Source organism: Manis pentadactyla, chromosome 13, assembly GCF_030020395.1.
Source record: "Manis pentadactyla isolate mManPen7 chromosome 13, mManPen7.hap1, whole genome shotgun sequence".
NCBI classification, from domain to species: domain Eukaryota; kingdom Metazoa; phylum Chordata; class Mammalia; order Pholidota; family Manidae; genus Manis; species Manis pentadactyla.
The window spans coordinates 11,003,740-11,016,932 of NC_080031.1; the positions used below are offsets into that span (position 1 = coordinate 11,003,740).

The 13,193-nt window shown below is 48.5% G+C and overlaps 1 protein-coding gene across 4 annotated transcripts; it reads right to left on the minus strand.

Moving 5' to 3' along the window:
• Positions 1 to 12: 12 nt before the first annotated feature.
• Positions 13 to 12,837, minus strand: HEPACAM (hepatic and glial cell adhesion molecule). 4 transcript variants are annotated; one of them, XM_036930073.2, is made up of 7 exons: positions 12,420 to 12,837; positions 3,321 to 3,662; positions 2,336 to 2,617; positions 1,968 to 2,067; positions 1,194 to 1,423; positions 980 to 1,047; positions 13 to 424 (listed from the first exon to the last, which is right to left on the minus strand). In XM_036930073.2, exons 1-7 carry the CDS (start codon positions 12,502 to 12,504, stop codon positions 122 to 124), a joined length of 1,410 nt encoding a protein of 469 aa, XP_036785968.2. In that variant the 5' UTR covers positions 12,505 to 12,837; the 3' UTR covers positions 13 to 121. The 4 variants fall into 4 exon arrangements, with proteins under 4 accessions (XP_036785968.2, XP_036785971.1, XP_036785967.2 ...); XM_036930076.2 differs by having other exon boundaries at positions 14 to 424; positions 1,350 to 1,423; positions 12,420 to 12,835; XM_036930072.2 differs by having other exon boundaries at positions 14 to 424; positions 980 to 1,050; positions 12,420 to 12,835.
• Between the last annotated feature and the right edge of the window lie 356 nt (positions 12,838 to 13,193).

Genomic DNA, 13,193 nt, shown 5'->3' on the forward strand with positions numbered 1-13,193 from the left:
CACACGTAGACCCACGCGGCACACCGCGCCCCCCCTTGGCCCCGGCGGCCGGAGCCCCGCTTCCCGCCCTCCCCGGTCCGCTGGCCGCCGCGCGCGGGTGCCTCGGGGGCCCCGAGACGGCTCACGCGCTGATCTCCACCGGGCCGGCCTCGTCTTGCTCGCGGATCAGGGGCACGCCCGCAGTCCGCAGTGTGCGTGAGGCGCTGCGCGAGCGGCCCGGGGAGCTCGGGGCCCGGGGCGGCGACGTGTGCGTCCGGCCGGTGGCCGGGGAGCGCGCCGGGGAGCGCGGGTAGCGGCGGGCAGAGCGGATGGGCAGCCCCGGCGAGCGGCCGGGCACTGCTGGCGACGCGGAGTAGCCGGGCGGGCCGGGCTCTGACGCGCTCCGAGGCTCCGGGGGAGGGTTCTCCTCGGGCTCCGGGGAGTCCTGCAAGGACACGGGGGTCAGCGGACGGACGGCCCAGTCCGGGAGCCCGCCTGGTGTTCGAGGGTGCTGGGAATACCGAGGGGAAGGAGACGGTCCCTCCACACTCCCACCTCCTGGAAGGCTGCAGACATAGGTCTAATTTTTCTTGAAATACGCGACAAATTAGCACGGTGCCTGGCAAACAGTAGGCGCTCAGTAAATGTTGAAATGCGTTAAAATGAGTGATTTGTCCCCTTACTCTTCTCTTTCCACCTGTCTTGGACAGTCTGGGACAGAGTTAGTTGTGGAACAGTGGGGAAATCACCAGGGTGGATGCCCAAAGACTTGGATTTGAAGCCAAAGTCTGCCACTTGTATTACTTGTTGATCCTGGGCAAGTCATTTCACCTGTCAGCCCTATTTTTCTGATCTCTGGAGTGCAGATGACACAAATATTTCTCAGGGTTATTCTGAGTATCATGAAGGGCTATCTATCCATGTGGTATGGCTACCCAGCACTAGCACGTGGTAGGGGGTCACTGGGTGTCTGTGGGGCTCGCAGCCCAGAGCTGCTCACCTTGTCCTTCAGGATATAGAGCGCCATGGGGTTCTTCCGCTCATGCTCTCCACTTCGTGGGAGGGTATCTGCTGCACAGGGCAAAGAATGGGAGGGCTGGCCCACATACGGAACCCTTGCCGCCAGCCAGCACCTACACTCTGTTCCCCAGGTGGCCGGTCAGCCCCACCAGAAACTCCACCAAAGGACCCGGATTCCCTGTGGTCCTTCCTACCTTGGCCGCTCCTCTCCCTGCTCTGCAGTCTTCGTGCAATTGGTGGAGGAAGGGGCCCTGCAGAGCTGGCTTCCTTGTCGTCCAGTTCTGCCCTTTCCCAGCAGCCCACTGATCTGAATGATGACGGGATGGGTGAGTGGGATGCTGGGGGCTCACCTTCTACTTTCAGGCGGTCATCATGCTGATCCATATATTCCAGGGAGTTTTGCTTCTCTAGCTTTCTCTTCTTCCTGCAGATGAACCCAGCATCTCGTGAACAGAGCTGTTGAGTATGAACAGGAGAAGAACTGGGGTGGGGGACACATGGGGGATCTGACGGTGGCAAGAGAGGCTTTGTAATAGGAAGGTGGGCCGGATGCTGTGGGAGTGGGAGCAGTCCATAAGCTTTGGAATGTGTCACATCTAGGTTTGCATCCTGAGTCTGTCGCTAGCACTGTGACTGTAGGCAAATCCTTTAACCAATCAGAGTGTCAGTGTCATTGTAACTACCGATAATCATACTTAACAGGTAGTACACTAACCACAACCACAGTGCCTGGTGCACTAGAGGTGCCCTGCCAGTGAAACCAGTATGATAGTTTTAAGGTTGTGGGGGGCCATGTGCACAGGATGTGTTTCCATGCACAACACACACAATGGTAAGATGGATCCTCTGAGAAGAGGGGCAAGACCCTGGGACGAGGGGCATTTAAAAAGACTAGGAAAAGAAAAGAGATTGGGATTGGGATGAGTGGGAGGATTAGGGTGCTCAGGGTCTGGAGCTTGGAGAGTTACCCAGACTTTTTGGAGGGTTTCCAGCAGGCACAGACTGTCACCAAGGTCACAAGAAGGAAGATGCCCCCTGTGGACAAGATGATGTAGAGGGAACTTCTTCCTAGAAGGCGAGGCAGAGAGAGGGGGAGAGACTTCAGAAGGGTTGGCAGGGGCAGGAGGAGAGAAAAGGAGCCCAGCAGCAATGCTGGCCAGCAGCGGAGCTCGCGCACAGCCCACCTCGCACCCGCAGCTGTCCTCCTTGGAGTGGCCCATCTCTGCCTCTCTCTCTCTCCAGTGGCACTGTTTCTGGGAAGTCCTTAGTCCCTGATGGCATGGCCCCTGCCTCTCAGGGCCTGGAGTCCTAAGGGAGGGCAGGCAGGGAGACTCACTGTATACGGTGATCTTGACCGGCAGGCTGCGGCCCTGGCTGATGGGGTTCTCCACCACACAGCTGTACAGGTCATCATCCTCCATGAGCACGCGGGTGATGGTGAGCACCTTTTGGTCAGGGGACAGGAGCATTCGCGAGTCATTGAGGAGGGGCTTGCCGTCCTTCAGCCAGGTGTAGCTGGGCTTGGTGCCATTCTCGTGCGAGCAGTTCAGGGTGAAGGCCTCGCTGAGCTCCAGCACAGTGGTCGAAGCCACTAACACCTGCGGCTTCGAAATGGGCACTGAGCCCCAGGGGTGGGGGAGCCTGTGAGCCATGTGCCAAAGAGCTTCTCCCTTCCCCTTGTTAACGCCCTGGCTTCCAATACATCACAGCTCAATTTGTGGGCTGGGAAGGCCCTTCATGAGTCATCATTCCAATCCTTTCCCAGCATCCCTCCATCCATTCATTCATTCACTCATTTATTTACTATTTGTTAGGCACCTACTAAGCACAGGGGCTAAAGTGCTGAACAGGACAGCCATGGCCCCTGCCCTTGTGGACCTTCCCTCCCTTTCTTCCCAAATACCTTTCCAGGCTGCCTTAAACTGACCTCACCCAGAACATATTTCAGTTGGCAAAGTCTAGGTCTGACTGTCTAGGTTCAAATATTGGGTCTGTCATTTACTAGCTGCATGACCTTGGCCAAGTTACTCTACCTTTTTGTGCCTCAGTTTCCTCATCTGCCAAATGGAAATAATGAAATTGACTGCTCCTAGATTATTATAAGCATTGAATGAGTCAATTGTGCAAAGCACTAAGAATAGTGAGCACTCTAAACGTGTTAGCCGTGGCCTGTGTGCCAGCTCCTACTGCCCAGTTGGTGCACGCTCAGGTCCCACGTGACTCCCGTGCTGGTTTTCCCAGGGTCTAGCTAGTGTACCAGGCAGGCCGTGCCCTGGGCGCAGTCACCAGTCCCGCGTCCCTTCCCTGCCGGAGCCCTTTACCGTCCACAGTGAGGTTGATGGTCTTCTCGCCGGTGAAGGTGTCATCGGTGATGGAGATCTCGACCTCGTAGGTGCCCTCATCGGCCAGCTGCAGGTCGCTGAGAAGCAGGGAGCCGTTTTCGAAGAGGCGGATGCGGTCCCGGTAGTCAGGCCGCAGGGTGCCGATGACCTCCGTGCCGATGGACTGCACCACGGTCACTGGCTTGTCCCGCCTCAGCTGCCACTTCACCACAGGCTTGTCAGAGCTGCTACTGCTGTACCGCACGGAGAGCAGGGCTGACTTCCCCACCGCGCCGTGGATCAGGCGCACCGGGCTGGTGACGTTCACCCCCTCCAGGGGCTCTGTGGACAGAGGCCGAGGAGCGGGCAGCGTCAGGCTGTGGCTCCTTGCACGCCCACCTCCAGGTCGTCTGATCTCGAGCGTCCCCCTCCTGGGCCCTTCACTCGCTGCCAGCCCCCCTTCTGGCCCTCTGGCGCCATCCCTGCTCCCACTGCAGCTCCCGCTGCTCCCTCACACCCAGCCGTTTGCCCTCGATCGTCCTTCCATCTGCCCCGCAGGACTTCCCCACGGCCTTCCTCTTGAGGACGATTCCAGCTAACCCACACCCCGGGTGCCCCATTCACAGAAATGTTTGTGGAGCATGTCCCACGTGCCAGGCAGTGTTCTATGTCCTTGGAGTATATCGGTGAGTAAAACAGACCGACCCGCTCCCTACTCCCTGAAGCTTACAGGTCCTTGGCCTTAGGGCCAGTTTGTCAGGTTTCCTGCCTCGCTGGGGACTGGGTGAGTGGGGGAGGGAGAAAGTGTGGGACTATAAATGCAGAGGGACAGGAATGTGTTATGGGACAGTGCCAACAAAGGGGAAGTTCAGGGGCCTGAAGACAACTGGACCCTCTCCAGTCGTACCGAGAGCCCCCTGTCCTTGTCCCCAGCTGCACGTAGCATTTTACTAGTCCTGCCCAGGGCAGAGCAGTCCTGCACCTGGGTAGGTGGTTTTGGAAATTCACCCAAATTCCAGCCCAATTTTCATCCCTTATAGAAGAGGGATTTGGGGTGGGTGTGTGGAGCAAGGAATTTGCAATCAGAAGGCCTTGTAAGCTTGGGCTCCACCACTTACTGGCTGTGTGGATTTGGGCACGTCATCTTTCTTCTCATTTAGAAAATAAGGATAAAAACCGTAACAGGAGCAACTGCCTTATCAGGTTCCCAGTGGGAAAGCACAGTATGCCTGTCAGTTACTGTGTAGCAGAGAGAACACAAGGCTGGACACCAGAGATCTGGGCCCTAGTGTTGACGTGGGACCTAGGAAAAGTCACTTAGCAGTTTGGGGCTCAGATTCCCCATAGGCGAAATGGGGAGTGACCTAGATGTTCTCATCGATTTGTTCCAGCCCTGTAATTATGGGATTTCACCATCTTCTCTGATGGCTGCCCTATCCAGAGATACATCTCACATTTCAGAGATCTCTTAGGAGCTTTGGGGCCTGAAGAGATGCCATTCAGTGGTGTTACCTGGCCTTGTAAAGCAATACCACCTGAGGGGGTTCTTTGGGAGAGGATGTCGGTTGGGAGCAGGGCTGAATTTAGCTGAGTAGACACATGCAAGTCAGGCTCTCGGCCCTTTTGCACCCCAGCCTAAATGTCAAGCTTTAAAGAGTAAGGATGGGGGTGCTACTCTGTCAATGCCTCTGAAGTTTCCTCTTTCTTTCTCACCCCTATTTCCTATTCTGCTACTGCCACAGTTTAGATTTGGGAAAGCTAAGTAGTACCTTTCTATTCCTTATTCCTTTCTTGTGCCTAGAGGACCCAGACCAAACCAGGAGGCAATTAAAAGGTTACCTGTGGAGACCACAGCAAATTTAATTTAATAAGCCTATTCAGTCCATTTTTGGAACAAGTGCTTTATTAAGTAGTGAGCTCATCGTCTTTGGAAGTAGTCAAGGAAAGGCCAATGGACTATTCTTTTACCTGTCTGTGCCTCAGTTTTCTCCTTTGTATAATGAGGTGGTGGGACTACATGATCTGTAGGGGCCTTCCCAACTCTGACATTATATGATCAATTCATTACCTGACAGGTATGTTAGAATCACAAAACCTTCAGTGTGGAAGAAACCGCTACAAGGATGAAAGCTGCCACACGAACGAATATTACATGCTTGTTATTGACACAAGTCTTAATTCAGGGCAAGTAGAATAGACAAATTCAACAATTTTCAAAAACCTGTTTTTTATTAAAGGTATTTTTGTTCCTAAAAACCTTATATAAAAATGAAAAGAAACAAAATCTAGTTCCTGTCACCCAGTTTGGCAGAAGAGATGGTGGGGACCAGAGTCCTGTCCTCTTCAATAACTTGGGGGTGCTACTAAGCATCCCTGTGGATTTCAGACTGCGTTTCAGACTGAAATCCATTTGACCACATATTGACCTTACGATTTCATCCAGCTCTTAGTTTCTGTGAGTATTACATTTCCTCAGTAGCAACTGCTAGGTCCCAGGCTTGGCTTTGTTTAGAAAAGCAAGCTTTCAAATTTCCCTGAATAGGCAAACAGGCTTTGGGATATATGACTTGAGGTGACCCTGAAAAAAATCACTGGCTTCATTAAAGGTCATGGCAGAGATGGTCAAGTAGTTGGGGAGCACCTATCCCCCTTCCTTGGGTCTCAGCCTGAAATAGTGGGGTGTGCACATGAGCAGTATAGATGCAGAGCCATCCTGGGGTTTAGCACCCCAAGTGCCAAACTTTGAGGGTTCTCATTTCCTCTTTCCAGGGGGCTGCACATTGACAGTCCCAGCCCAGTGGAAAAGTGGAAGGGATTCCCCTTCCCTTCCAGCTTCTCTGGCCTTCCCTGGAGCTTCCCTGCATCCACGCTCTCCTGTCCCATACGAGGTCCTAGTAGTCCTTCTGTGATGTCTTTCTCCACTCAAATCTGCTCTTTCTGCCAGTTTAAACTTGATCCTTCCAGATGAAAATGTTGGAGAAGTTACAGCATATGGATGGCCCTAGGCCTTGCCCTTTTGTCGCTGGGCGCCTGCCTCGTGCCGGGGAGTCACAGGGATGTATGCATGTGTGCTCAGGAGTGAAAGGAGAGGTCTTTCTCAGAGGCTGACAAAGGGAGCCTTTTGCTGAGCAAACACTGTTTCTCAAAACTCTAGCCAAAATTGGAGCCGGTATTAAGTTCAGGGTTTCACAACTTTCAGGGGACATAGAGAACTGGGACAGGTGCCAAAGCAGGACACAGAGTGAGGAAATGGCTAACTACCGCCATCCACAGTGGAAATAAAAGGGACTAGGACTGCTCAACCCTGAGAAGCCATTAACTTAATCGTCATCCTCCAGTCTCTGAGGCACCATTATGTAGAAAGTTTCTGTTCCCTCCCAGGCTGAACAAAAGGAAAATTGGCTTTACAGCAAGATGTGAAGTGTGACCTATCCACTTAAGCTTGCCTTACTGGGTCGGGTAGGCGGCCCCTCCTCAAGTAGGGTTTTGACCTCCTGTGGTACCAAGGAATGTCAAGCTTTAAAGAGTAAGGATGTACCTGCCAATAACCTTGGGGTCCCTTAATAGCCTCTTCCTTTAAAGAAACCATCATTGACTCATTTTTATGTGCTCCTTTATGCTTGGCAGAGTTCTCCTTTTACCAGCATTTGCCTTAAGTTTTCCTTTTAAAAATTCAGTGAGATGGTGCCAAACATGTGTTCTTGGATTTGGGCTATCTACACCTAATTCATACTCTCGGACAACATGGGCTGCCATTAGAACCCTTTATATCTGAAGGGCTTTTTGTTTTGTTTGGATCTCTTTCCACAAGGAAATCCCTTCCTCCCTTTGGCCATCACAGACACCCTTCTCTCGGCTTTCTCCAACTCTATTTTTTCTTTGTTTGAGGTGTGGTGGCCAGAACTTCATACAATAATTTAAAGGCAGCCCTACAGCATATTTTTCTAAAAGGAGAAAATACTGCCTTCTGCTTTTGGTTTTTGATATTCTTCCTAATGAATGATGCTCGGAGAAAACAACCTTCTCCTCTGCTCCTCTTGTATGGGGGCATCACTGAATACACATGATGAGCCTATTGTGTTGTACTCTTATGTTGGTATCCTAGTAAGGCCTGTAAGGTGTGGGTGAAATCATTTTAACTGTCAATCATTTAGGGAAATCATTAGTAGAAAACCAGGAAACAGAAAATTGTAAAGAAGACCCTTGGGATTCAGGAAGAGAGGGGTCTTGGTGGCTTTTAAATGATATTCTAAAGAGTGTAGATGTTCAGAAATGTATACCTAGCTAATAGCATTACAGTGGCTTACAGAGATTTTCCATCTTTTGGATTGGAACAATCACTGTTGTTATGCTGTCAGTTCTCTCAAACTGACTTATCAGTTTAATACAAACCCAATCAAAATCCCAAGAGGTTATTCAGTGATATGGGCACAAGGATAGACAAATAGATCAATGGAACAAAATAAGAGATCCAAAAATATACTCACATATGAGCTCTCAACTTCTGACAAGAGTGATACTGCCGTGCAGCAGGGAAAAGGATTTTTTTTTTCCCAAGTGAATAGTGCTGGACCATATAGGAAAAAAAATTAATTTTAACCCATACCTCATTTCTTACAACAATACCAAATCTAGATGGATTGTAGATCTCAATGTGAAAGGTAAAACAATAATATTAAAAACAAATAGGAAAATATTTCCATGGCTTGAAGGCAGACACAGTTTTCTTGGGACATGAAAGTGATACCCATACAAGAAGGAAATGATATATTAGACCCAGTAAAATTAAGAACCCGTGTTCATCCAAAGACACTGGTAAGCAAGTGAAAAGGCAAGCCATAGAGCAGGAGATATTTGCATTACAAGTATCCTGTAAAGGACTCATAGCTAAAATATATTTTTAAAACTCCTATAAATCAATAACTTTTTAAAAATCCAGAAAACCCGATAGAAAGTCAATAAAAGACTTGGGCCATGTACTTCACAAAAAAGCACCACTGAATGGATGATAAAGATGTGAAAAAGATACAACTTCACTGATAATTATGGAGACACAATTTTAATCCATGATTTGATACTACATCATACTAGAATGGCTAAAATGACAAAGAAGACACAACTATTGGTGAAGATGTGGAGCCTCTGAACTCTCAAACACTGATGGTGGGAACTTGGATTGACACAACCACTGCTAAACGACATCTAAAGGTAAACGCACACATATTACTCTTCAATTCCACTCCTAAGTATATCCCCAAAGAAATGTGTACACCAGAAGACATGTGCTAGAATGTTTTAGCAACTCTACTCATAAAGCCCCAAACTGGAAATGACCAAAGTGTCTATCAAAGTTGAATAGATAAATAAACTGTGGTATATTCATACAAGAGAATACTGTATAGCACTGAGAGCAAACAAACTACAATTTCCACAACAAGGGTGAATCTGACATATTCGGTGTTCAGCAAAAGAAACCAGGCACAAAAGAATGCATACATAAGATTCCATTTATATGAAGTTCAAAAATATGCAAAATTGATCTGAATTGGAAGTTAGAATACCACTGCAGCCCTGAGGTGGGGGCAATGATAACTGGAATAGTGTGGGGTGTTGTGAGGTGTTGAAATGTTCTATTTCTTGATCTTGGGGACTGATGATAAGGGTTTGTTCACTTTTTAAATGTTCATTAAAGTGTGTCCTTATGCTAACTGCATTTTCCTGTATATAATTTTCAATTGCAATTAAAGGAAAAAAAAGATAGCACCTATAAGGCAGAGGTGATCCTAGGGCTGAAAGGGTAACACCCAGGTAAGGGGCTTCCTCTGACTGGATTCCTAAAGGAAAGAATAGCTCTAGAATCACATAGAGAGACTCAAATCTTGCAATCAGATTATCTAGATTTATGGTATGCTGTGTTTATGTCTGTAAATTAGTGTCCTTGCCTCTAGAAAGGCCTTGTTTGAATGTTCCATGAATTGGGCTGTGACAGATCTAGGAAAACCTTATTATTCTGTATTAGCGACAGAGCATTAAAGACTGAGTATTACTTGCCTGAGGCTGGCTTGGTGGTTGCTGCCATTAGCACAGAGGATTAAGTAAATCTTTAGAAGCCAGGGCCCCATGGTCCAGCTCCCTTCCTAGTTCCAATCTTAAAAACTACATTTTCCAGCCTCCCTTGCAGTGAGGTATGGCCTTATGACTGAGTACCAGCCAATAGAACCAGTGGAAGTCATAGTACCACTTATAGGCTGGTTCAGAAAACCTCTCTCTGTTTTGTTTGTTTTTAATTCTCTACCTGAAATAAATGGGGATAAACCTCAGGGTGACCATTGGAAACACACGTCAAAGTTGATAAGAGTTCCGTCAGTGTGGTCCCTGGAAAACTTCATGGAACAGAGTCTTTCCTCATCCCAGACCCAGTCTACAGGAACTACAGGAACTTGTATTTTGGAATTATTTTTCACAGAAGTTGGCATTTTCCTAACTAATATATCGAGGATCGCAGAAATTCCTAATAGAACCTCAGTTCTTTACTGCTCTTGAGTCCACAGCAGTACCATGATTTGACCTTATTCTTTCCTCTTACCTGTCATAGGTTATAACCAAGATGTTGTTAGCACAGTTTATATTTAGAATTTTCTTCTGCTATATTTATTGTTACATTTTCCCACACAGAAGATCCTTTGTCACCTTGTGTTTGGTTTTGCCTAGTCACACTGACTGACAAGATCTTTCTATAATCGTTTTCCTTATCATTTGATGACCTGAAAGAGTTTAGGAACATCTCTGATTTGTACATTTCATTGTACTCATCCTGTACCCAATTCACTGTGCCCATACATCGAGCCTTCACTATTTCCTCAACTGGTTGTAATTTCCTGGTGAGAGTGACTGCTCTCACTAAGGCTAATAGTAACCTCTTAATTACCACATCCAACTGATTCTTCTAGGTGCTTATTGTTCTGTCCTTCTTTGATACATTTGATGTTGATTCTCTGGCAACCTCCCAATGCCCCTGACTTTCCTGACACCACAGTCGTCTAGTTTTCCCTCTGCCTCTTTCTTCTTGGTCTCCTCAATGGTCTTTTTTCCCCTCTGCCTTCCTTTACAAATCTTGGAGTTACTTAGTGCTCCATTTTCCAGCCCATTTTCTCCTCCTAAAAGGTATTGTCCATCTTCATTGTTTTAAACCTCACCGACGGGCTAACAGCTTCCAAATACCTCTCTCCAACCTTCCCTACTCTGCCCGTCCAAACTTGAGGCTGTTTAGCATTTTCCCAGATGCGCATAGGTAGGTATTTCCCCTCAACATGGACAATCCTGATTATCATAGCTCCCACACTGTCCCATTTTCCGGTTATGGTTTCACACAGAGACCCTACCTCTGTCTCTGGATCCTCCCACTTCCTGTCAATCACTCCACCCTGACTTTCCTTCCAAAATTTTATTTCAACATGCCTCATTCCCTCTATCTTTGTTCTAATTCCAGCCCGTGTTATTTCTCTCCTAAACTATACCAATAGCCTTGTTATGGGTTGAATTCTGTCCCCCAAAATTCACACGGTGAAGTCCTAACCCCTAGCACCTCAGAATGTGACCTCATTTGGCAGTGCGGTCCTTGCAGATATAATAAGATGAGATGAGGCCACAGTGGAATAAGGTGGGCCCCTAATCCAATTTGACCGGTGTCCTTAGAAAAAGGGGAAATTTGGACAAGGACAGAAGCACAAGGAGAAAGTCTTGTGACAACTGAAATAATGCTGCCGGATTCCAAAGAACTACCCGAAGCTAGCAGAGCGCCCTGGTCAGATCCTCCCTTCCTCCCTCAGAGGGAGTGTGGCCTTGCTGACACTTTGATCTTGACCTTTTAGCCTCCAGAACTGTGAGACTATCAATTTCTGTTGTTTAAGCAGTTTGTGGCTCTTCCTTACGGCAGCCCTTAGCAACTAGGCCTTTCCTATCTTGTTTTTCTCTAATTTTTCCGCCAGTGCCTCATAGCAGAGCGAGTATGTGCAATATCTACCGGGTCCTGCCCAATCCTGGACTAAAACCTGTTCAAGCTCTGCCTACTCTACTGTTTACAGATTATATTCCAGGGTCTTTAGCAGGGTTTATAAGTCTCTGGCCTAACTCAGTTCACACTCTCCTCTCCAGCAGTGAATGGCTGGGCTGCTCCTGAACACACAATGCTATTTCAAGCTGTTGACCTTTGCCCATTTCTCCAACTCTAACACCTGCTCCCACACCTACCTATTTTTCCCATTCTTTAAAATTTAGTGCAGACATTCCCAGGAAGCCTCCCCTGATATTTCCTGATGCTCACCCTGCACCATTAGCACCAGTTTCTGTCGGAGGGGGTGTAGGTGACCTCTCTGATCCTGGGCACCCTCTGCACTCTGCATATCTGACTCATAGTAGTTTCTTCATTTTCTTAGGATGATCTCTGTATCTGTCCCACTGAATTTTGAGTTCCTAGGCTCTCTGGAATAGTGGGGGTTGGGGGTGTGTGTGTGCATGCATGTACGCCCATAAACACATATATTTAAAATAAGATAAATTCCCCAAGTTGTTGGTAGGGGACAGTACAGGAGGTAGATGTCCACGGTGTGGAGTGAGTTATGGGCAGGTTGGTGTTATTATCCAAAACCAGGAGGCTCATGATCTTGGAAGCTTTTTTCATCTCACTTGCTGTTTTACAGAGAAGCCAGGGGTGGGTGTTGGGAAGGTACAACACCAAGATTTCCCCTACCCCTCCAAGCCCCACCATAATCCCTTGGAAAGAATGTCGGAATGGCCCATGCCAACAAGACATCCCATAAGAAATGGCTCACTGCCCTCCATCTAATGTACTGAATGCCGTGGGAGCTCCAAAGTCATGCAGCCTTTTGGGGGAGGGAAGTAGGGGCCGTGTGGGAGGCACACGGAATGAGGAAATACATCCAACGCTAATGCCTGAATTCGCTGAGATGCTTCCCACAGCAGCTGAGCTCTCCCCCCTCCTCCCGCCCCAAAGGCATTCTGGCCCTCAACAACCCCCTCTCTCTCTTGAAGGCACCAGGCCCCTTCTCCAGACCCTTTCTTACCCTTCTGGTGTCCTACCTGTCTGCATCAGAAGAAGGTAGACAAAAGGCGTGAGGCTCAGGGCACTGAACACTCTGGACAGAGCTCCCCTTTCTCTCTTCATTTTGGGTGGCGTTCTCCAGTTCTGGTGCAGACAATTAGCATGATTTCTTCACTCTGGGCACGTCCCTTTGTACCACTCGGAGTTTCTCTGCCCGAGCACAGCCTTGCCAACTTCCCTCTGAATACACAGAGCTCTGTGTATTGCTGGGCTTGTTCTTTCCTCTCTTTGAGACCTGGCATTTTCTAGTTTCCAAGCCCTACATCCCCAGTTCAAAAGGGGGTATCTGCTTAGGAGATAATCTGGGGTCTAAACTGAAGGGTCCTTTCAATTCTTCCCCTGTCTGCACTGAGCCCCACTACCAGGGGAGGTGAGGGTTGGGGCTCAGTGGGGGGACTGGGCTGGGACACACACTAAACTGGGCCTTGTGACCCAGTCTATCCTGTCTCCACCTCACGCTCCTTGTTCCTGTGAAGGAGAGTGCATACCAGGGACAGACCTCCAACAAGCTCTGAGAAGGGAGAGAGGGGAGCTTTTAAAAAGCTGGGATATGAGGCTCCAGAGGATCCTGAGAACAGAAAACCTGTGTTCTGCACCAAAGGAAGAAGATTGGAAAATGACTTGGATTCTATTATATCCAAACCTGTCCTGGTCCTGCTTGGGATTCTCTGTCCTATCTAGAATCACATAAATGCTGGGACCTCTTTGAGAAGCCACTGTACTCATTCCCCTGCCTCCAGCCGATTCCCTAG

Excerpts from the sequence above, each read along its gene's own strand:
- HEPACAM (XM_036930072.2), bottom strand. The coding sequence starts at position 12,504 with ATGAAGAGAGAAAGGGGAGCTCTGTCCAGAGTGTTCAGTGCCCTGAGC. Across the intron at positions 3,663-12,419 it reads CCTTCTTCTGATGCAGACAG|AGCCCCTGGAGGGGGTGAAC; the intron begins GTAGGACACCAG and ends CTCTGTCCACAG. Across the intron at positions 1,051-1,193 it reads CAGGGAGAGGAGCGGCCAAG|CAGATACCCTCCCACGAAGT; the intron begins GTAGGAAGGACC and ends TGCCCTGTGCAG.